The 23245-nt window shown below is 35.7% G+C and overlaps 1 protein-coding gene and 1 pseudogene across 7 annotated transcripts in view; one reads left to right on the top strand and one right to left on the bottom strand.

The window, feature by feature from the left end:
* The window catches only part of Cwf19l2 (CWF19 like cell cycle control factor 2), a 268444-nt gene that overhangs the window by 51690 nt on the left and 193509 nt on the right, over positions 1-23245 (top strand). For all 7 annotated transcript variants that reach the window (XR_015451556.1, XM_087212140.1, XM_087212141.1 and 4 more), the window contains exons 12-13: positions 52-189; positions 19011-19223. Coding sequence is in view for 6 of the 7 variants with exons in the window: in XM_087212140.1 (XP_087068266.1) it covers positions 52-189; positions 19011-19223 (351 nt within the window). In the remaining variant the exon portion in view is untranslated. The remainder of the gene's footprint in view (positions 1-51; positions 190-19010; positions 19224-23245) is intronic.
* LOC147827909 (U2 spliceosomal RNA) lies at positions 7561-7691 on the bottom strand (annotated as a pseudogene).

Raw genomic sequence — 23245 nt, 5'->3', positions numbered from 1 at the left:
TACTTCAGAGACTTATATTTTACCCAAATTAATAATGTTCATTTGTCATAGGTTTCTACCCATGAGGAAAAGGAAAGAGTCAGATACTTTCATGATGATGATCATCTAAGCCTAAATGATTTAGTCAAAAATGAAAAGATGGGAACAGCAGAAAGTCAAAACAAACTTTTTATGAGAATGGCATCTAAGGTAAGGTATTCCTGGGATACATTTAGATTTTGAGGAGCTAGTTCTTCAATCTATCAATAATCTACTTTTCAGAGAGATCTGTTTTTCTCTAATCTTGGTTAAGTTTATTAAATTAAATCTTTTGTAAGACATATGAGGAACATATTAGAAAAATACATTTGGGATTTGGATTCATTTTAAATATAAACTCTGGTTTATGTCTTTAATGTATTCTATGAAGATTTTACTTCATATTTAATCTACCACTTAAAAGAAAGTTTGAAGCAGGATTCAGTGATTGGTAATGTGGTGTTTGTTGAATTACTAGCCTGTCTTGTCTTGATAGCCCTTTAATTTTTTTGTAATTATGCCATAAGGGAAAAGGAACTGTTTGGAGTCATGTATTATGGGTTATAGAGAAAACATTTTGGAATACTCTTCAGTCTATTTATATAGATACATATATATTATTTTAGCACATCATTTCAGAAATAGAGTGAATTTTCATTTCTTTTTTGTTTTGTTTTGTTTTTTTCGTACCGGGGATTGAACTTGGGACCTTGCTCTTGGGAGGCAGGCACTGGAACCACTGAGCTGAATCCCGGGCCCTGAATTTTCATTTCAAGTAACATTCTTTATTGCAGTTTCTTCCATTACAATCCCCTCTAAACACTGTTTTTTTCTAGAAAAGAGAGATTATGTTTAAACTTAGTCCTATGACAGGAATTGGCAAACTAATCCTAGGGGAAATATTAATTTCACTGCCTGTGTTTGTAAATAAAGGTTTTTTGAAAGAAAAATAGGTAAATTAATTTACATGTTGCCTAAGGCTCCTTTTACTTTGTAATGAGTTGAATAGTTGTAACAGACTGTGTAGCCCGCAAAGCTGCAAATATTTACTGCCCGACCCTTTTCAGAAAAAAAAGAATCAAGCCATGTGTCATAATACCAATAGTTATGTTTTGGTAGTGAGAACTTGAACTAGATATCTGAGGGACAGGAGTAGGAGGGAGACTATTCACTGTTTATCTTTTCAAGCTTACAGTCTTTTAAAAAATGTGTAAATACACTACCTGGTAAAAAATTAAAATAAAGGTAACTAAGGTATCTGTGTGTGTCAGAGGTATGAGAGGGTAGGAGTAATGTAACTTGTGTTTAAATGGAAATGGTCATTGTAAGCATCACCTGAAATTACATGAGATCTTAAATTTAGTTTATTAGCATAATCTTACCTCAGTTTATTTTGGAGAGATTGCTGGAAATGTCCTGGTCTGGAAATTCACTGTAGAAAAGTGGTCATATTTTTATGAGTTTTCTTCTTAGAAATGATACCACTTTATATGGAAGATTGAATTACAGTTTTAGCTGTTTGAACATATTCCATTCAAGCTTATACCTAAAGACATCGATGTTGACAATTGTGTTAGTCAATTAATAGTTGTTATTGAACACCTGTTTATGGTAGTTACTGTTCTAGGCACTAGGTACCCAGAAGCAGTCAAGTCAGTTTGTGCCTGAAAGGGCTTATATTTATACCCCATGAGACAGAGTATGAACATAGTATGAAATATTTTATAACAAATAGTATATTACAAATAAAAAATATTTGTCTATAAAATAAAGCGAACTAGAAGTTAATGGTGAGTACTGTTTTCAGCAGAGTGTTAGGAGAAAGGCTTCTCTGGAGGGAGTGGGTGCTTCAGGAGATTCTGAAAGTGAGGGAAGAGGGAAGAGTATTTCAAATAGAAGAAACAGCAAATTCAGAGAATCTGAAGCAGATACAAACCTGAAGAACATCAGTGGACAATAAGAAGAGGGAAGAAGGGAAAGAGAAGTAGAAGATGAGATGGGAAACATTACATGTAGGGTCTTACATGTCCTGTGGTGAGGATTTTTGCTGTTGTTTTGAATGAGAAGGTTTTTAACAGGGCTATGTCATGATCTGGTTTAGTTTATATATAAAATAAAACATATATATATATATATATATATATATATATTTTTTTTTTTTTGTACCGGGATCGAACTCCAGACCTTGCACTGGTGAGGCAGGTGGTGGAACCACTGAGCTAAATCCTTGGCCCCCAGTTTATTATATTGTAAGAGGACTTTTCTGGATGCTTTTTTGGGACGATAATGTACAGAGGCGAGTGTGGAAGCAGTGAGCACTTCAGGTATTTCACAAATAATAGCCCTATATTAGATTGGTAAAACTGGTAAGAGGTGTTAGGAGTTTTGGTATATTGAAATGAGAAAAGTAAGACAAATTCTGTGTGGTATGGATGGGAGTGGGAGATCAAAAGAACTGTTGTGGATATGTAGAGTATGAAATGCCTATTAGATATGTGATGTGGAGTGGCTGCCTTTGGAGTTCTAAAGGTAGGTTTTGGTTCTCCTGTGTAGATTTGGTTGCTCTGAGCATTTAAATAGTATTTAAAGTCATGGGACTTAGGACATTGGTAATGAGGATTCTGAAGACTAAGCCTAGAGTACTGGAAGAGAATAGAAAGGATTCAGCAAATGACACTGAGAAATTGGTCAGCGAGACAGGAAGAAAGCTGAGAGTGTGCATGTTGCTTCAGAAGCCAGAGAAGCTAGGAAGGAGGTGAGGTTATGAATGACTGTCACCTGCTTCTGAGAGGTAAGTAAGATCTTTGAAGATGGGGAAATTGAAGATGGGGATTTCACAGTGTGAACATTTCTGTTGACTTGGACTTCGGTTAGTGTGGTTTTTTGGTCCAGTAAAGGGAAAAGCCTGTTAAAGAGTGAATGTGAAAAGAATTGATCTTAGAAAGGAGTTGATTACTGACTGTCAGTTATAACAAGAGGAAAGGCAATATATTAGTATACAAATGCCAGTAGGTTCATAAATTTGGTAGTGGAACAAGTTTTCTTCTTATTGCTTCTAATAGTTTAGTGGAAAGACTAAGGTTGTCAACTGAGTAGTGATGGAAAAGGTGTATTGGAGGTTTGAGAAAGTGTGAAACACTTTGGGAAAACTCCTATGTGAAGTAAAGTAGGTTTACAAGGCAGTGCTGAAGGTCTGTCTGGAGTTTATGGTTATGTATTTTTCTTTTGTCATATTTAGATAGAGATTTTGTTTTATTTATTATACAATTACTAGGACCTTTTTGTGTCTTTTACATTTCACCACCATTGCTTGTTACTTTATGGGTATAATTTTTTTTCTTTTATTTATACATTATGGGATTTTTTACTATTTGTATTGTCTAGAATTGATTGATTGATTGATTTAACAGTACTGGGGTTTGAACCTAGGGCCTTTATACTGAGCTACATCCTTAGCCTTTGTGTTTTTAAATTTTAGACAGGGTCTTGCAAATTTGTTAAGTTGTCCAGGCTGGGCTAAACTTGTTATCCTCCTGCCTTAGCCTCCCAGTGTCCTAGGATTACAGGTATATGCCACTATGCTTTTTATATTACCTTATTTGCTACTAGGTCCCTTAAGATTTTAAATTTGATTTTTAAAATTGAAGTTCACTAAGCTAGAACATCATTGATGTGAGAATATTAAGAAAAATTTACCAATTATCTTTAACCCTTAAAAATTCCATTCTTAGTCTATCTTATCTCCAACAGGTATGATTTATCAATAATATCCCAGTTTTATACGATAACATGTTTTAGATGAAACCATCTTACTATATTTATTTATAAGAAGGTTTTCTAGAATAGCTAGTAGGCACTTAGTAGATGTTTCTTTTCCACCTTTCATTCATTTCTTATATATTTTTAGATGATTTATATATTTTCTAATAATTTTCAGCAGAAATCAGTACTGATAGCATCAATTAAACTTCAAACTGGACAAATAATTGTACAACTGATACATATTCAATCCAGATTTTTTATTAAAGTGTTGTTCAATTTATATATAGTTGATAGTGTTGTATTATCATTTTTGACAAGTATGTTGTTTTTACAATCAAGTTGTTTTCTTTGTTGGATGTTAGTTTGGTTGTAGCCTCTGAAGAAATACAGAAAATGACAACCATATTCTCTTCCTGTAATTGTGTGAATTTTTTCATGTCTTTTTTGAAGTGGTAAGATTGATTTGATTATGATCACAGAAAGAAGATTGGTTTGAATCAAATTCAGCAGTTTCTCTTAACAAAGGACATAGGTTTTTTTTTAAATGCACAAAGCAGTGCTAATCATTACTTACTTGTGGTAGAGCTAATGGAGGTTCAGGTTGCTATGGAAATACTGATTTGGCATTGTGATTTTTAGTTCATCCTGCCTAATAATTAACCACAGCATAGTAGCAGTTTGTTTTGTGCCTTTAATAATTACAATTAGCCGTGGTAAAAATTTGAAGTAATACTAAAAGCTTATAAAAATATTTGGAGTATTAACCATTTCTGCAAATATTATGCTTAATCTCTTTTATTCTTAAGTGGCTAAGTTATTACATTTTTAGAAATAGTACTATCATTGGTAGGTATTTTAGAGAGGTTAAATATTTTCATGAAGAGACCATAAAAGCTTGTTAGCCTATGTTTCTTCTAGTAGTCTAGGGCAGGAGTCAGCAAACTTTTTCTCTAAAGGGTCAGATGATGAATAGTTTTGGCTTTTGTTTTCATCTTTCAGCTCTGCAGTTGTGGCACAAAAGCAGCCATATATAATATGTAAATAAATGGTTGGGACTGTATTCCAACACAACTTTATTTATAAAAACATGGCTGGCCCAGTTTGACCTGTTTATTAATCCCTGGATTTAGGATATTTAAGTGATGCATATTTTCATGGCAAATGTATTTGAATTTGGATACTTCCCTTCCTTAGTAGTTACCCTTGAAAATGGATCTAAGGGCTTGGGAGAAGTAGCCAGGCAGGAGTAGTTGATATAGACTAAATGTTAATTATTGTTTATCATGTGAGTTGTTTTCCTGCTGGAGATCCACAGGCATGTAGGGAAGACATGCTCCTGGAACTCATAGGCCAGTGAGGAAAAAGATAAATAGATAATTATGAAAAATGAGTGTGGTAATTCCAGGTGTACAGATTACTGTGAAAGACAAGTGAAAAGTCTTTTGGGAGCAATACTAGGGTGACCTAATTTAAACTAAAGAGAGACAAGGAAGGTTTCTTGTTGGATAGGAAATTTGATACTATTTCTGGTCAGTATTCAAATTACTTAATTGCTTTTTCTTATTGATACATATTTTACTTTTTATTTTCTTACTATATTGATTCATTTAATTTTTATTACTCATCTTTTTCTTGCAGTTCTAAAACTCAGGTAACATTAACTTTCTTCCAGTTGTATTTTACCCTAATCTTGAATAACATCTCTTTCTTATAGCCAGGTCAAGAAAGGTACCTTGTGCCAAATATGAATTTGATTTTGTTTGGGTAGAATTATGGTTGTTGGGCTTTTTAATACTTTCTATGTTCTTCAGTTTTTCTCTGAATATATTATACATAACTGATAAAAAAGGGAGCAGTAAAATGTATCTAGAAAAAGAATATATTCACCTGTTTTTTTTACCATATATATGCTATTATATTTATCATAATTTTCTATAAGATAATATGTATATTTACCTTCTTTTGAAATTGTAGAACCAAATCATTTCAGTAGGAAGAGACTCTGTTACTCTTGTTTAACCTTCTACGTTTTACAAATGAGGAAACCGAGACTTTTAAGAGAACTAAATGGCCTTTGAGAGGTGAAGTGACTTGCTGCTACCCACAGCTAATGAGTTATAAAGGGCAGCCTCAACTTTTAACTCCCTGGCCAGCTTTTTCATTAAACACTGCCACATTTCAAATGACTCATGTTAATGGATAGTTGTTGAGTATTGCCTAGATTTAATTGTCTTTGTGCAATTTCTGTGTGTCATTTATTGGTATTTGGGAATAAGTTGTGTTTGCTCTTTCTTAAAATACATTGTATTGACTCCAACATTCTTTAAATATAAACTTTCCCATTTAAAATTTAAGACGTCAGTGTTCCCTTGGCAATGTAAACTCAGACATGTCTTCATGAAATCTATATATGTCTTTCCTCATTAATTTTGTTCACACTGTGGGAAGTAATTTTATGCATTTTGTACTGATAGAGCATTAAAAGTGGGCTGGAGGGGTGGAAAAAATGGAGGAGAAAACTGGTAGAAGAGAAAAAAATCTCAAAGTAATTAGAGTTTTACATTAAATTCTAAAAAACTATTTTATCTAATAAAAGATGTTTGTATTTTTGTTGATAGTTTTATTTTTTTCTGTGTTTGTAATGCTTGAGGCTTAATATATTTTTAAGGCTTAATGTATTTCCTGGTGAAAGTAATCTTTAAAATATACGTTAAAGATTTCCATAATACACACTAGAGCTTAAATCTTTTATTTTTCATTTTAAGTAAACTATTAACAACAAATCTTGACAGATTAAGTGATGTACCTTTATTAAAAGTTTAATTAGAGGGCCAGGGATTTAGCTCAGTGGTTTCGCCGCCTGCTGCGCAAGCGCAAGGACTCAAGTTCAATTCCCGGTACCAAACAAAAAAAAAGTTTATTAGAATAAGCTAAGGAAAATTGAAATTGCCAGCTTTCAATATCTTTTGGTCCTTTTCATTATTATGGTAGCCATTCCCATTTGCGTAGACTTTCATAGACATGGGGTGAAATTAGATTTGGAAGAGGCTAATGCAAGAAGGTGAAATCATGTATATATTCCTGTGATGTCCCTTAGAGCAAATTTGAAATCTGGTGCCATAAAATAGTCTACTGAATATTTTGTTTCTGTATGGAACTGAAAAAGTTGTCGGCATGAGTCCAGTTTATCCTGTGTAACAAAATAGTGTTTGTTTTTCTGAACCTTACCTTTAAGTGCAGGGAGTAGGACGGAGGTGGGAACGCTAGAAAACTACTTTAACATTCTTTAGTTTAGAAGTTCTCTATTCATGTTGCATTTTAACCATTTTTAAGCATACAATTCACTGGCTTTAAGTACATTCAGAGTATTGTGCAACCATCACCACCGTGCATTTCTAGAACTCTTCCCTTCCTCCCAACCTCCTCTGCCCTCATACTGGGGATTGAACCCAGGGCCTTCGCACTGAGCTACATCCTCAACTCATTTTATTATAACTTATTATTATTTATATATATTTTTTTATTCATTATGTTTATTGGTACATTTTAGGTATACAACATGATGACATTCATCATTGGGAGTTTGTACCTATGCATGATATATCTTGGTTCCTGTTTTTTCCCCATTCCTCTGCCCTCCCTTCAACCCCTCCACCCCTCTCTATTGAGAAAGAGTTTGTTTCCATTTTTTACTTTTCTCATATCCGCCCCCACCCCCACCCCTGCCACTTCTCCTTCCCCTTCCCCTTTGGACTTTTTCCGGTTTCACATTATCTATCATGCAGCTCCTATTCCAGCTCCCACCTCCAAACATTTGTTTAATATGCTGTCCTCGGATAGAGATATATCAGATATTAAACTGATAAGAACAGATACTACACTTGATCTTAGCCAAAAGGCCAAGAAGCAATTATTTTTATATTTTGAATCAGAGTCTCAGTAAGTTGCCCAGGCTGGCCTCAAACTTGGGTTCCTCCTGCCTCAACCTCCCACATAGCTAGGGTTACAGGTGTGTATAGCCACACCAGCCCATCCAAAAGTTTTTTAAAAAAATTATCTGAAACAAGTTTTAATATCTTAAAAATCTATCAACTGTTCTTCCTGTAGTTTGTCTCTTTTCTCCTCTGCTCCCACAACCTCTTTCTGCCTCTGGATTTGTTTATTCTAGATAATTTATATAAATAAAATATAATTTGGTTTTTCTTTATCTGACTTTTTAAAGCATGTTTTCAAGTTTGTCCATGTTGTAGCATGTATCAGAATTTTATTTCTTTTTAAGACTGAAATAATTTGTTGATGGACATTTAGGTTGTTTCTACCTTTTAGCTACTGTAAGTAATGCTGATACTTAATATACAAGTATCTGAGTCTCTGCTTTCAGGTTTTCTTGGGGTATGTATCTAGAAGTGGAATTTCTGGATCAAATGGTAGTTCTGTGTTTTGACTTTGTGAGGAACTGTCGACTCTTTTCTATAGTGGCTGTATAATTTTACATTCTTACCAGCAATACACAGGGATTCCAGTTTCTTCACATTCTCTCCAGTGTTTATTTTCTATGTTCTTAAAAAATAATAGTGATAAATTGGTCTAAAGAATCAATTGTGATTAGGTCCCAGTTCTTGACCATGATAAAGTTATATGTAGACTGTTGAACATTTCTCTCAGATTTTGATCTAAGTTTAAATTGTTGATAATTGAGTATATGATTTAATAGTTTATCTGTTTTTCTTAAGGAAAAATAATCAAAATTATATGAAGCATTTTATCAACTAATTCATCTTTTTTCAATGTATTTGTGGGACTACAGTTTGAAGGATAATTTTACCATTTTGATTTAAAAACATTGACATAATTTTGAAATGCTTTTAGAAGAATTAGGCTGCAGTCCTATTTCTTGGTAATAGCACAATACTAATTACACAGATCTATTGCAAGCCATTATTTCTATATGACACTAAAATGTCTTCAGTTTTCATGGAGTTTTCCTCTAAGATCTTAGTATCTCAATTTTAATTAAATTCTTTTCTTGGTACATTGTAGGTATACAACACAATTACATTTCTCATTGGGAATTGTACCTTTACATAATGCATCTTGGCTCTTGTTTTTTCCCCATTCCTAGCCCTCCCTTCACCCCCTCTACCCTTCACTATTTACAAAGACTTTATTTCCATTTTTTCCATTTCTCAGCATTTTTCTTTTCCCTTCTTTCCTTTCCCCTACCCCTCCCACTACCCCTACCCCTTTGGACCTTTTATTCCTATTTTACATTATCGATTATTCATTCTAATCAATGGTACATTTTAGGTATACAATATAATGACATTCATCATTGGAAATTTGCACCTTTACATAATCTCTCTTGGTTCTTATTTTTCACCCTTGCCCAGCCCTCCCTCCAACCCCTCCATTCCTCCCTATTTACAAAGATTTTGTTCTTATTTTTCCATTTTCTCATATTAATCCCATTCCCTTCTATCCTTTCCTTTAGCCCTCCCACTTCCTTCCCCTTTGCCCCTTTTCTTCCTATTTCATATTACCTATTATACATTTCGTCCTTATTTACACTTTCAGTTTCACTCCAGAGAAACTATTTGGTATTTACACATGTGTGTCCTATTTATTTCACTTGAGAGTATGGCCTCAATGTGCATCCACTTAGCTATAAATGTCTCTAATTTCTCATTTTTTATGGCTGAGTAGTACTCCATTTTATAAAAAAAACCCCACATTTTCTTGATCCAGTCTCCAGTTGATGGGCATTTGGGCTGTTTCCAAGTTTTAGCTATCACAAACTGTGCTGCTATGAACATGGGTGCACATATATGACTGTGGTATGATTTTTTTAATTCTTTGGGGAAGATCCCCAGCAGTGGAATAGCGGGGTCAAATGGGACTTCCAATCCTAGTTCTTTGAGCTATCTCCATACTGATTTCCACAGTGGTTTCACCAGTCTACACTCTCACCAGCAGTGGAGTAGGGTTCCTCTTTCCCCACAGCCCCTCCAGCATTTGTTATTGGTTGATTTCATGATAGCAGCCATTCTTTCTGGAGTGAAGTGGAATCTCAGCGTTGTTTTTGTTTGCATCTCTTGAATGACCAGTGATGTTGAACATTTTTTCATGTATTTATTTGCTATTTCTACTTCTTTGTCTGAGAAATGTCTGTTCATTTCAGATGCTCATTTTACCTCTGTTCCAACTGGCTCAAAGTTTCTATTTTAATATTTAGATCTGTAATCCATTTCGATTTTAGTTTAGTGCATGGCCAGAGATATAGGTCTAATTTTAATCTTTGGCAAGTTGAAACCCAATTTTTCCAGCACCATTTATTAAAGAAGCTATCTTTCCTCCACTGAGGGTGTTTGGCTCCTTCATTGAAGATGAGATGACTGAGTTTGTCTGGGGTTGTTTCTGCATCTTCCAGTCTGTTCCACTGGTCCTCAAGTCTGTTTGTTTGCCAGTACCATGCTGTTTTTATCACAGTAGCTTTGTAGTAGAGTTGCAGGTTGGGGATGGTGATACCCCCTGCCATGTCTCTGTTACCTAGAATTGCTTTTGCTATTCTGGGTCACTTCTTGTTCCAAATGAATTTTTGGATTGTTTTCTCAAGGTCCATGAAGTATGCTGCTGGGATCTCAATTGGAATTGCATTAAATCTATATAGCAGTTTTGGAAGTATGGCTGATTTCACTATATTAATCCTTCCTACCCAGGAGCAGGGGATGTCTGTCCATTTTCTGATATCATCTTCAATCTCTCTCTTCAGAGTGCCATAGTTTTCAGAGAAGAGGTCTTTGATTTCTTTTGTTAGGTTGATTCCTAGGTATTTCAGTTTTTTGGATGCTATTGTGAAAGGAATTATTTGCTCTATTTCTCTCTCAGTGAGTCTGTCATTTGTGTAGAGGAAAACTATTGATTTTTGTGTGTTGCCCTTGTAACCACCTACTGGACTGAATTTGGTTATTAAATCTAGAAGACTTTTGGTGGAGTTCCTGGAGTCTTCTATATAGAGTATCATGTCATCTGCAAATAATGACAGTTTGACTTCATTACCTGTCTTTATTCCTTTTATTTCTTTCTCTTGTCTAGTTGCCGTGGCTAATGTTTCCAGAACTATATTGAACAAGAGTGGTGATAGTGGACATCCTTGTCTTGTTCCTGATTTTAGTGTGAAGGATTTCAGTTTGTGACCATTTAGTATGATATTGGCTGTTGGTTTTTCATAGATGGCTTCTATCAGTTTGAGGTAGAGACCATCTATTCCAGTTTTTTGCAGGGTTTTTATCATAAATGCATGTTGGATTTTGTCAAATGCTTTTTCTGCATCTATGGAGATAATCATATGGTTTTTGTCCTTGGCTCTATTGATATAGTGTATTACATTGATTGATTTTCATATATTGAACCATCCCTGCATCCCTGGGCTGAATCCCACTTGATCAGGGTGTATGATCTTCTTGATGATCTTCTGCATTCTGTTTGCCAGTATCTTATTAAGGATTTTTGCATCTATGTTCATTAGTGAGATTGGTCTATAGTTGTATTTTTCAGTTGGGTCTTTCTCTGCTTTGGGGAACAAGGTGATACTTGCTTCCAGGAATGAATTTGGGAGTATTGCTTCCCTTTCAATTTCATTGAAGAGTTTAAATAGTAGTGGCAGCAGTTCCTCTCTAAATGTCTTGTAGAATTCAGCAGTGAAGCCATCAGGGCCTGGGCTTTTCTTAGTTGATAAGTTCTTAATTACATTTTCAATTTCATTGGTTGATATTGGGTTGTTCAGAACTTTTAGGTCTTCTTTCAACTTTGGTAATTCATATGTATCTAGGAATCTGTCCATTTCTTCTGTGTTTTCCATCTTATTGGCGTATAGGTTCTGGAAGTAGGTATTGATGATCCTCTGGATTTCTGCTGGGTCTGTTGTGATTTCACCCTTTTCATTCCTAATTGCATGGATTTGGGCCTTTTCTTTCCTATTTCTGACAAGGTTGGCTAAGAGTTTGTCAATTTTGTTGATTCTTTTGAAGAACCAACTCTTGGCTTCGTTGATTTTTTGTATCATTCTCTTAGTCTCCATTGCATTGATTTCTGCTCTGATCTTTATAATTTCCTCCCTTGTATGAGCTCTGGGGTTGTCCTGCTCTTCTTTTTCTAGAAGCTTGAGATTCAGCATCAGGTTGTTTAATTGGGCTCATTCTGTTTTCCTAATATGTGTATTCACTGCTATGAATTTCCCTCGTAAGACTGCTTTCATTGTGTCCCATAGATTCTGATATGTTTCTTGTCATTGTCATTTAATTGAAGGAACTGTCTGATTTCTTCTTTAATTTCCTCTGTGACCCATTGGTTATTCAGAAATGTGTTGTTCAATTTCCACGTGTTTATGAAATTTTTTGAGTTTCTTTTGCTATGGGTCTCCTATTTCATCGCACTATGGTCTGATAATATACAGGGGATAACTTCAATTCCTTTGCACTTACTTAAACATGTTCTATGTGTGAGTATGTGGTCTATTTTGGAGAATGACCCATGTGCAGCTGAGAAGAATGTGTATTCTGATTTTGTGGTGTGGAAGACTCTGTAAACACCTGTTAAGTTCATTTGTTCAAGAGTTCGATTGAGTTCTAGTATGTCATTACTTATTTTTTGTCTAGTTGATCTATCTATTTGTGACAGTAGGGTGTTGAGGTCCCCCACTACAATTATATTAGTACATATAAGACTTTTCATGTCCACTAGTATTTGTTTTATATAGTTGGGCACAGTAGTGTTTGGTGCATAGATATTTACGATTGTCATCTCTTCCTCTTGGATTGTTCCCTTTACAAGGATGTAGTGTCCTTCATCTCTTTTCATCAGTGTTGGTTTGAAATCTACTTGATCTGCAAAGAGGGTAGCTACTCCTGCTTTTTTTCGGGTTCCTGTCCTGTTTTCCACCCTTTAACTTTCAGTCTATGAGTTTCCTTTTGAATGAAGTGTTTTTCTTGTATGCAGCATATTGTTGGATTTTGCTTCTTGACCCATTCTGCCAGTCTATTTCTTTTGATTGGTGAATTGAGACCATTAACGTTAATGGTTATAACTGAAATGTATTGACTTGTCATTGCCATGACTTTTTCTTTTTGTTGGGTTCTCCCCCTTTCCATTTAATTTCTTGTCATGCCAGATGGGTTCATTCTGCTTTGCTTCCTGGGGTTGTGATCCTCAATGTCTGTTCCTAGGCTATTGTGTAACATTCTTTGGAGTGCTGGTTTGGTATTCACAAAGTTCCTAAGGTGCTCTTTGTCATGAAAGTATCTTATTTCTCCATCCATTTTGAAAGATAGTTTTTCAGGGTACATCCATCTAGGTTGGAGGCTGTTTTCTTTTAGGGCTTGGAATATGTCACTCCAAGCTTTTCTTGCCTTGATGATTTGTGTTGAGAAGTCTGCTGTGATTCTGATGGGCTTTCCTTTGTATGTGATTTGTTTCTTTTCTCTGACTGGTTGGAGAACTTTGTTCTTCTGTTGTGTTTCTGGAATCTTAGCAATTATATGCCTATGTGTAGATTTTTTTTTGATCAAGGCTATTTGGAGTCCTATATGCCTCACTTATCTGCATGTCAAGCTCTTTACCCCTGCTTGGGAAGTTTTCTGCCATTATTTCTGTGAAGAGATTTTTTATGTCATCTGCACTCTCTCCTGTTTCTTCATTGAGCCCCATCAGTCTTATGTTATTCTTTTTTGCATCATCTAGCAGCTGCTGGATTGATTTCTCATGTTCCCTTATAATTTTGAAGCAATTTTTCTTTTCCTGGTCACTAATTGCAATCTTATCTTCTATATCTGAAATTCTGCCCTCACATTGGCTCATTCTGCTGTGTAGACTTTCAGTGGAGTTTTTCATGTCCTGGAAATCTATTTGCATCTGTTTTATGGATTCCATTTGTTTCTTATGTTGGGATTCCATCATGTTCCTGAGCTCCTCACTAGATTTATTAATCATGTGTTGCACTAGGGGCACAATTTCTCCTGTTATCTGAGAAATTATTTCTGATTTCATTTTTTCCAGATCCCCTTTTGTTGCCAGTTCAGTGTGTCCAGGTGGTTGAGTATCAGAGTGTTCCATCTCATTTCCCTTTGGGGTTGCTGTAGGTGATCTGGAAGTCTGGTTTTGAGACTTATTTATGTGTTTTCTCATTTTGATGGGGGCGGGGGGGGCTGTTGGCACCTGCCCGGATTACCTCCTCAGAGGTGGGAGAGGTGGGACAGGGCCCAGGAGCAGCTGTAGGGATGGTGGCCCAAAAGCCCTTTCCTGTGGGCTGGGAGCAGTGGGAGGATTGGTGGCTGAGAAGCCCCTTCCTCTGTACCAGGAGCAGTGGGATGGCGGCTCAGAAGCCCCTATGTCTGGGCCGGGAGTGGTGGGAGGGATGTTGGCCCAGAAGCCCCTTCCTCTGGGCCAGGTGCAGTGGGACAGAAGGTGGCCCAAAAGTCCTTTCCTCTGGGCTGGGAACAGCGGGAGGAATGGTGACTGGGAAGCCCTTCCTCTCATCCAGGAGCAGTGGGACGGCTGCTCAGAAGCCCCTGCCTCTGGGCCGGGAGCAACGGGACTCAGTACCTTGGTCTGGTGGTCTAGTGTCCTCTTTGTCTTTGCAGTGTGGAACCAGGTGGTTGCCTGTCTGCAGCGGGATGATTCGGCATCTTTCGCGCGACTTGGGACCTCCGTAGGGCATGCACCAGTATCTCAATTTTTATAAGATGCAAGTTAATTTGTTGTATTTCAGTTTCTTTTTGGTTTTTTTGTTGTTGTTGTTGGGGTTTTTTTTTTGGTTCCGGGGATCGAACTTGGGGATCTTGTGCTTGCGAGGCAGGCACGGTGCCACTGAGCTGTTTTGTTTTGTTTTTGCTCAAACTTCAAAGTGGAAAAATAAATGATCATTCATAGCTAGAAGAAATTTAATATTTTTGTGTGCTTAATGTTTAGAGTATTAATTCACTAACTTCCTACATTCAGGCTTAAAGTCGGAAACTGAGTAGATATCAATAATATTTCCAGTTTATGTGGATGCTTATCATTAGTGAATACAAAAGAACTTTTCTTGCCTCAATAACATAATTAAAATCCCTAAGAAACATAGTTCCTCAACCGTAGTACTTTTGGCATTTTGGGGCTGGCCAACTCTACGTTGTAGAAGTACTATCTGATTAGAGAGTGTAGCAGCAGGTAGCCAGTCGGTACCAGTGCAACCTCTGTTTTTCCAAAGTTGTACCAATAAACAATGTCTTTAGACATTGCCAGGTATCCCCAGGTGGGGAAGAGGGTCATAAAATTACGTTCATTTGAGAACGGTGTCCTAGGAGTATAGCATCTTAGTGAACATTATAGCAACTACCTTTTTTGAGGAGTTGGTATAAGTCAGGCCCTTTACGTACATTAGTGCTTATAATTATCAGCATTGGTATTAACCTCATTTAATAAACAAAAACTGATGCTCTGAGATACTCATTATCTTACTCAGGATTAGGTATCCCTTTTCTGAATCTTGTTCATTTTCTGTGGTTTTTGTATCAGTGCATAGTATTACTGTGTATAGCCTAGGTCAGAAAGCAAAGAGTTATCATGTAGGACATAACCCTGTCCCTGCATGATGATGCCATCTAGCTGGCATTTGTAATTTAAGTTTTCAAAGGCCAACTTACTGTTCAGTCCTAACAGCCATTCCAGGATGACAGAGAATATGGTAAGACCTGTCAATTCAGTGGGCACACACCCATTGCCGTATTTCATTTATTGGGAAATTAGTTCCTTAATCAAAAGAAGTAATGAGTGAAATACTATAATGGTGTAAGTCCCAATATAGCAGTTTTGGCAGAAGCATTGCATACAAGGAAGGCAAATCCATACTCAGAGAGAGTGTCTATTCCAGTAAGAGCAAAGAACAGCACTTTGTGTAATGGAAGCCGATAAGTATCTTCACCTGCCACCAGGTAGCTGCCTACTCCCCCGAGAGAGTAGTATCATACAGGGGATTAGTATTGGTTTCTATTGTTGGCATGTTGAGCATTCAGTAAGAGCTATAAACATATTGGCTTTGGAGAGTAGAAGTTGGTGTTGTTCACCTCATCCAAGTTTTCTCTCCATATGGCACCTTTGTTCATAAATGCATTGAGGGCAATGATAGGAGTAGCTAGTGACATAAATATTTTTATATAGGACAGAAATATCTTCCCACTCTGTATTCATATGGAGAGATCAGTCTACATTTCTCTTTCCCAGAGCTCCTTGTCACCAAGTCTGTAACTGTGTTCTGAGTCCCTAACCATCCAGCCACAGTGATGCTAGAGCATCCCCTAAGGCCACCCTCCTTCTGACAACAGCTGCACAGAGGTTCCTAAGACCACCCTTAGGTTCAATATTTTGCTAGAAAGACATAGAATTCACTAAAAATTGTTTTTCTCATGGTGAAGGCTAATTACAGAGAGAATACTAATATTACTTTTATTTTTATTTTTTGGTACTGGGGATTGAACTCGGGTCCTTGCGCTTCTGAAGCAGGTGGCGAAACCACTGAGCTAAATCCCCAGCCCCAAGAGAATACTAATATTAGCCAAAGGAAGATACTTAGAGAACAATGTCTAGGAGGGCTCCAAGTACTAAACTTTCACTTATCCTGTCCCAGAGGAGCTCTATGCAGTGATAACTTCTCCCAGGAATTATGTGTGACAGTACCCCTGAAGTATTGCCAACCAGGGAAGCTTACTCAAATCTCAGCAAAATTTTTATCAGAATTTTCTCATGTAGACACAATTAATTGCCCAGGTTGCTGGCCTTAGCTTCCAGCTACTTTGGAGGTGGAGCTAATACGTGTCTCAGAGCCAAATAGTAAAGCCACTTGTTTAAGCACATTGTCAGCATTCACTGTCTAGTGTGGCACAAGGCTCCCAGGTAAACAGAAATATCAGGCAGGAAGTTCAGAGGGCTTAGAGTTTCTCTCTGGGGGGCAAAGACCATAACTGTCTTTGGATGATGTGAATTCTTTTTAAACAGCTTCATTAAGATAGCGAACAATTTATTGATTTATGGTATATAATTCAGTGGTTTTCAGTATATTTATGTATAATGCCACAACCATCACCATAGTCAATTTAGAGCATTTTATCACCTCAGAATGAAATCCTATACCTCTCACTCTCAAATCCTGCCCTTTAGCTCTAAGCAGCCAGTAATCTGTTTTCAGTCTCTATAGATTTCCGTTTTAGACATTTCACATGAATATTATGTGATTGGCTTTCTTTCATTTAGCATAATGCTGTTTAAAAATCTATGTTATAGCATGTATCAGTACTTCATTCCTTTTTATGGCTACATAATATTTCAGTGTGTAGGTATACTACAGTTTGTTTATCCATGTATCAGTTGGTGAGCATTTAGGTTGTTTTCACTTGTTGGTTATTATGAATTATGCTATTATCAAGACTCAGGTATGAGTTTTTATATAGATGTATGTTTTCATTTTCCTTGGGGAAATTCCTAGAAATGGAATAGAAATGGTAACACACATGTTTGTTTATTAGTTAATTTATGTTTAGTTATTTGAGGAACTACCAGGCTGCTTTCCAAAATGGGTACACCATTTACATTCCCATCAATGGTGTATGAGGGTTCTAATTTCATCATACCCTTAATAATACTTGTTATCTGTTTGGTTCTACTCATACTAGTGTGTGTGATGGGAATAACTCATGTGGGTTTGATTTGTGTTTCCCTGATAATTAATGGTTTTCTTTGGTACTGGGAATTGAACTCAGGACCTTGTGCTTACCAGGTAGGCATGGCACCACTGACCCGATAGTTGTTTTTTAGTATTTTTTCATATGCTTATTGGCTACTCATATATCTTCTTTGGAAAATTGTCTGTTCGGCTCATGTGCCAATTTTTTAGTCAGTTTTTGTTGTTCTTGTTGAGTAGAAGGAGTTCTTTATATATTTTGATATGTCACTTATCAGATATGTAATGTATAAATATTTTCTGTCATTCTATGGGCTGCTTTTTCATTCTATTGATATTGTCCTTTAATACACAAATGTTAATCTGTCCTTAAATTTTTAAAAATGTCTGATAAGATCCAAGCATCTTGTTACTGTTTTGTATTTGATGAGTTTTTAAAAAAATAATTTTAGTTTAGTTTTGCTTTATACTTAGTAGACTGAGAACATATTGTAATGAAGGAAAACAACAGGTCAGTGAACACTCAGGATACAGTGTAGTCATCATGAAATTTCTTTCATGGGGTGACAACTAAATCTAAGCCTAGAATGAGTATAAGTAGAATTGCATTATAGTTGATCGACGACAGTTGATCACAGAACTGTATGTACAAAGTGTGAAGCTAACAGGTCTTTTGGGTGCTGAAAATAAGGTAGTTAGAACATAGGCTTTGAGCAGGGGTGTAGTCAGATGTGTCTGGAGACCATTGATGATGCCAAATCATGAAGAGATTTGGAATAATAATGGTAGCTTACATTTATAAGTCTTCACTGTATGCCAGGTATGAGTTCTGAAGATATCCCCAGTAGGTGGATATTATTGTTATAATTACTGTAAAATGATGAAATAAGGGATAGAGAGACTACAGAGAGAATAAATAGCTAAAGATTGTACAGACAAGAGATAGAATTTCACTATGGTTATTTTGGCTGTAGAACTCAAGCTTTTTATCATTGTGCCTTTTTGTGTCTGTGATTTCATAAGTGATACCAGAGTTTGAATTTATACAGCTCTTTTAAGCAAGCCACAAATAAAATATGTGTTTATGTTTTAAAAGCATCAGTCTGTTCACAGATTATGTTCGGGGAGGTGTGGAGAAGACATAAAGCAGAAAAATATTCTGTTTTTCATAGTGTATATGCTGATTTGAAAAGTGAAAGTAGTTATTTCTTTATGTTTCAGTTTACTTGTCTCTTATGGGGAAATTATAATGGTCTCTGCTTCATAGGAGTGTAACACATAAATTTCACAGAGTTGTATATAGTAAATGTTCAGTAAACTTTAGTTGTGATGATGTTGATGATAATCATGTTATTGGATTGATTGACTCTGGAAGATCAAATCTAAATATAATCATGATTTCTTTTTATTTAATTTTTAATGTATGAATTTTATTCTAGAACTTACAGATATGAGTTCAGGATGCTATTCTACAATAAAATCTTAACCACTGACTCCCTACTACTGTTATTTGATTTTTCAGTTTATGGGGAAAGCAGATGGGGACTATTATACTCTGGATGACATGTTTGTATCCAAAGCAGCTGAGAGAGAACATCTTGGTGAAGAAGAACAAAACCAGAGGAAAAAGGCTATCGCTGAGCACCAGCGTCTTGCTGCACAAATGGAAAAATGTCTATATTGTTTTGACAGCTCTCAATTTCCTAAGCACCTTATTGTTGCAATAGGTATTAAGGTAAGAAATACAAAATTTGTTGACCCACGGAAAAGATTGATTAGTAGACATAGATTTGCCTCTTTCTTCCTAATTTTATGAGACCCTGAAAGAATAGCTTTCTTTTCTGGGTTTCAAATATTTTTCTAAATTCTCATAATTCTTAGAATTGTTTATAAAGCAAGAATTAATTTTTAAGTGACAAGAGGTTCATACTGTGTGTGATTCTGTTCTTTTGAGAAGTGCCATTGAATGGTTAATGTTCTGGACTTCGGAGCCACATTTTGTGGATTCACATACTGCTTCTGTCATTTATCAGCCTTGCCATCTTGTGAAAGCATTAAAATCACCTCAAAGGGACTGAGTCTTAAATAGCTTCTGCTTCTTTACATAGTTGTTCATAGAAACTATTTATTTCTTTGTAGACTATCTCACAATTTGAAGTTTATTATATTTTCTGTAATTTATTTGTTTGTTGGGTCTCTCTACCAATTGACTTTAAGCTTTATGAACATGGAGATAACTTGTGCTCACTATTATACATCAAGGATTTGGTCTTGTTTATAGTACATAATAGTAATTTATTTCAATAAATATTTAATTTATTAATTTTCCATTAAGTAAATAATTTTTATGTATCTAATATGTGCTGAAGCCTCATTATGTCATGGGAAAAATGGTAAGGAGACTTTCGAAGCTTATAATGTACTGAAATAGGGCAGAAATAAGGAAATTGATACTTGTCCTGATTTGAGAGTATCATTACAGAGTGTCATAAAACAAATAAAGGAAGGAAATTGAATAAAATGATGGAATATTTTTGAAAAGGTGGTCTAGTAAGGTTGTCTGAGATTAGTAAGTTGTGTAAGATGGAAAGAAACAAGTAGAGTGAAGATAGGTGTGAAGTGAATCTTTCAGGAAGGGGCATCAATGAGTAAAAGACTTTGAGAGGAAATGAGGTTGGTGTTGATGAGGCAGGAAAGCTGGAGTGGAGTAGGAAAGAAAAAGAGAGTAGAAGAGTTGAATGAATGAATGTTAGTTTCAGAAACTAGTAGTTTGGGAAGTATACATTTATTTATTTATTTACTTAATTTATTTGTTGTTATATAGACACAGTCTTCAATATCTTTAGGTCATTAAGACAGATTTCATCAATTTGAATTTTGTTTCCTGACTCTGTTTCTCTTTCCTTCTAATCTTTATCAAAAAGGTAAATAAAAAAAATCAATTTAACATTTAACCAACTTCAAAGGAAAAAACCTTATCTTAACTAATTACTTGTAGGTGTTTTGCTAAGTTCCTTTCTGAGCTTTCACAGAAATATTTATTTTTTTCCTTAAATTCTTTTATTGGTACATTTTTATACAGTACATTTATGTTTATCATTGGGTGCTTGTGCCTGTACGTGACGTATCTTGGTTCTTATTTTTTCCCCATTACCTGTGCACCCTTCACCCCCTCCACCCTTCCCTATTTACATAGATTTCATTTCCTTTTTTTTTTCTTTTCTCCTATAATTTTTCCTTTCCCTTCTTCCCTTTCCCCTTCCCCTCTCACCAACCCTACCCCTTTGGACCTTTTCTTCGTATTTCAAATTATCAATTATTCATTTTAATCATTTTAACCCTTATTTACGCTTTCAGTTTCTCACACTAGAGAAACTATTTGTCATTTACAGATGTGTGTCCTATTTATTTCACTTAAGAGTATGGCCTCAATATGCATCCATTTAGCTATAAATGTCTCTAGTTTCTCATTCTTTATGGCTGAGTAGTACTCCATTTTATAAAAAAACCACGTCTTCTTTATCCAGTTTCCAGTTGATGGACATGGGCTGTTTTCAAGCTTTAGCTGTTACAAACTGTGCTGCTATAAACATGGGTGCACATATATCACTGTGCTATGATTCTTTTTTTTTTAACTGTATATCCTTTTATTGGTACATTTTAGGTATACAATATAATGACATTCATCATTGGAAATTTGCACCTTTACATAATCTCTCTTGGTTTTTATTTTTCCCCCTTCCCCTGCCCTCTCGTCAACGCCCCCATCCCTCCCTATTTACAAAGACTTTGTTTCCTTTTTTTTCATTTTCTGATATTAATTCCATTCCCTTCTTTCCTTTCCCCTACCCCTCCCACTTCCCCTTTGCCCCCTTTCCCCTTTTCTTCCTATTTCACAAGAATCATACCATAATAGATAATGTGAAGTGGTATGATTCTTTTAATTCTTTTGGGAAGATACCCAGTAGGGGACTAGCTGGGTCAAATGGGACCTCTAGTCCTAGATCTTTATCTCCATACTGATTTCTACAGTGGTTGCACCAGTCTGCACTCCCACCAATAATGGAGAAGGGTTCCTTTCTCCCAACACCTCCGCCAGCATTTGTTATTGGTTGATTTCTTGATAGCAGCCATTGTTTCTGGAGTGAGGTGGAATCTCAATGTTGTTTTCGTCTGCATCTCTCTAATCAAATAATCAGTGATGTTGAATGTTTTTTAATATATTTATTTGATGCTTTTACTTTTTTGTCTGAGAAATGTCTGTTCATTTCAGATGCCCATTTTTGAATTGGGTCTTTGAATTTGGGGGTTCTGATTTTTTTCGGTTCTTTATATATTCTAGATAGTAGTCCTTTGTCTAAGGTTCAGGTGCTAAAATTTTTTTTCCCACATTGTAGGTTGTCTCTTAGCTCTGTCGGTGATTTCTCTTGCAGTGCAGAAGCTTGTTAATAAGATGAGATCCCAGTTGTTGATTTTTTGTGCTAGTTTCCGTGCTACTGAGGTTTTGTTCATAAAGTCTTTTCCTATGCCAATGTCTTCAAGAGTTCTACCTAACTTATTTTCCAGCAAGTTTAGTATTTCTGTCTTAATATTTAGATCTTTAATCCACTTTGATCTTAGTTTAGTGCATGGTGGTAGGTGTGGGTCTAGTTTTAATCTTTGGCAGGTTGAAATCCAGTTTCTCCAACACCATTTATTAAATAGGCTATCTTTCCTCCAATGATGGCGGTTGGCTCCTTTGTCAAAGATGAGGTGGCTGAGTATGTCTGGAGTTGTTTCTGCATCTTCTAATCTATTCCACTGATCCTTGGGTCTGTGTCTTTGCCAGTACCATGTTGTTTTTATCACAGTAGCTTTGTAGTATAGTTTCAAGTTGGGGATTGTGATACCCCCAGCCGTGTCTCTGTTGCCTAGAATTGCTTTTGTTATTCTAGATCTCTTCTGGCTCCAAATGAATTTTTGGATTGTTTTCTCTAGTTCTTTGAAGTATATTGTTGGAATTTCAATCGGTATTGCATTAAATCTATATAGTAGTTTTGGAAGTATGGCCATTTTCACTATATTGGTTCTTCCTACCCAGGAACAAGGGATGTCTTTCCATTTTCTTATATCCTCCTTGATCTCCTTTTTTAGAGTGCTGTAGTTTTCAGTGTAGAGGTCTTTTGCTTCCTTTGTTAGTTTGATTCCTAGATATTTCATTTTTTTGGATGCTATTGTAAAAGGAATTGTTTCCCTAATTTCTCTCCCAGTGAGTCTGTTATTTGTGTATAAGAAGGCTATTTTTTTTTTTTTGAGTGTTGACCTTATGTCTAGCTACTCTACTGAATCTGTCAATTAAGTCTAGATATCTTTTGGCAGAGTTTTTTGGGTCTTCTATGTAAAGTATCATATCATCAGCAAATAATGACAGTTTAACTTCTTCCTTTCCTATCTTTATTCCTTTTATTCACAGAAATATTTAAATGTTTATAATTTTCACCTTCCGGATAAATATTTCCTTTTAGTCTCATCCATACCTTAAAAAATACTGGAATAAAATAAACATCAAATAACATTTAAAGTTTTTGTGCAGTGCCTGAGCAGAATTTGGGGATTTTTTTTTTCTGTAGTTTACTGAAGGCAGGCATGTGTACAGAGGGAGGCACAGAGATAGTGTACAAAACATTTAATAGTCTCTTTCCATATAGATTTTGTCTTAGTTCATTTTTGTTGCTACAAGAAAACACCTGATATTGGGCAGGGATACAGAAAAAAGGT

This window comes from Heterocephalus glaber, unplaced genomic scaffold, assembly GCF_053883595.1.
Source record: "Heterocephalus glaber isolate CG9 unplaced genomic scaffold, H.glaber_assembly_v1.0 deba00001429, whole genome shotgun sequence".
Lineage (NCBI taxonomy): Eukaryota > Metazoa > Chordata > Mammalia > Rodentia > Bathyergidae > Heterocephalus > Heterocephalus glaber.
Note: the sequence above shows the minus strand (reverse complement) of the source record. Positions and strands in the feature narration are given on the sequence as shown.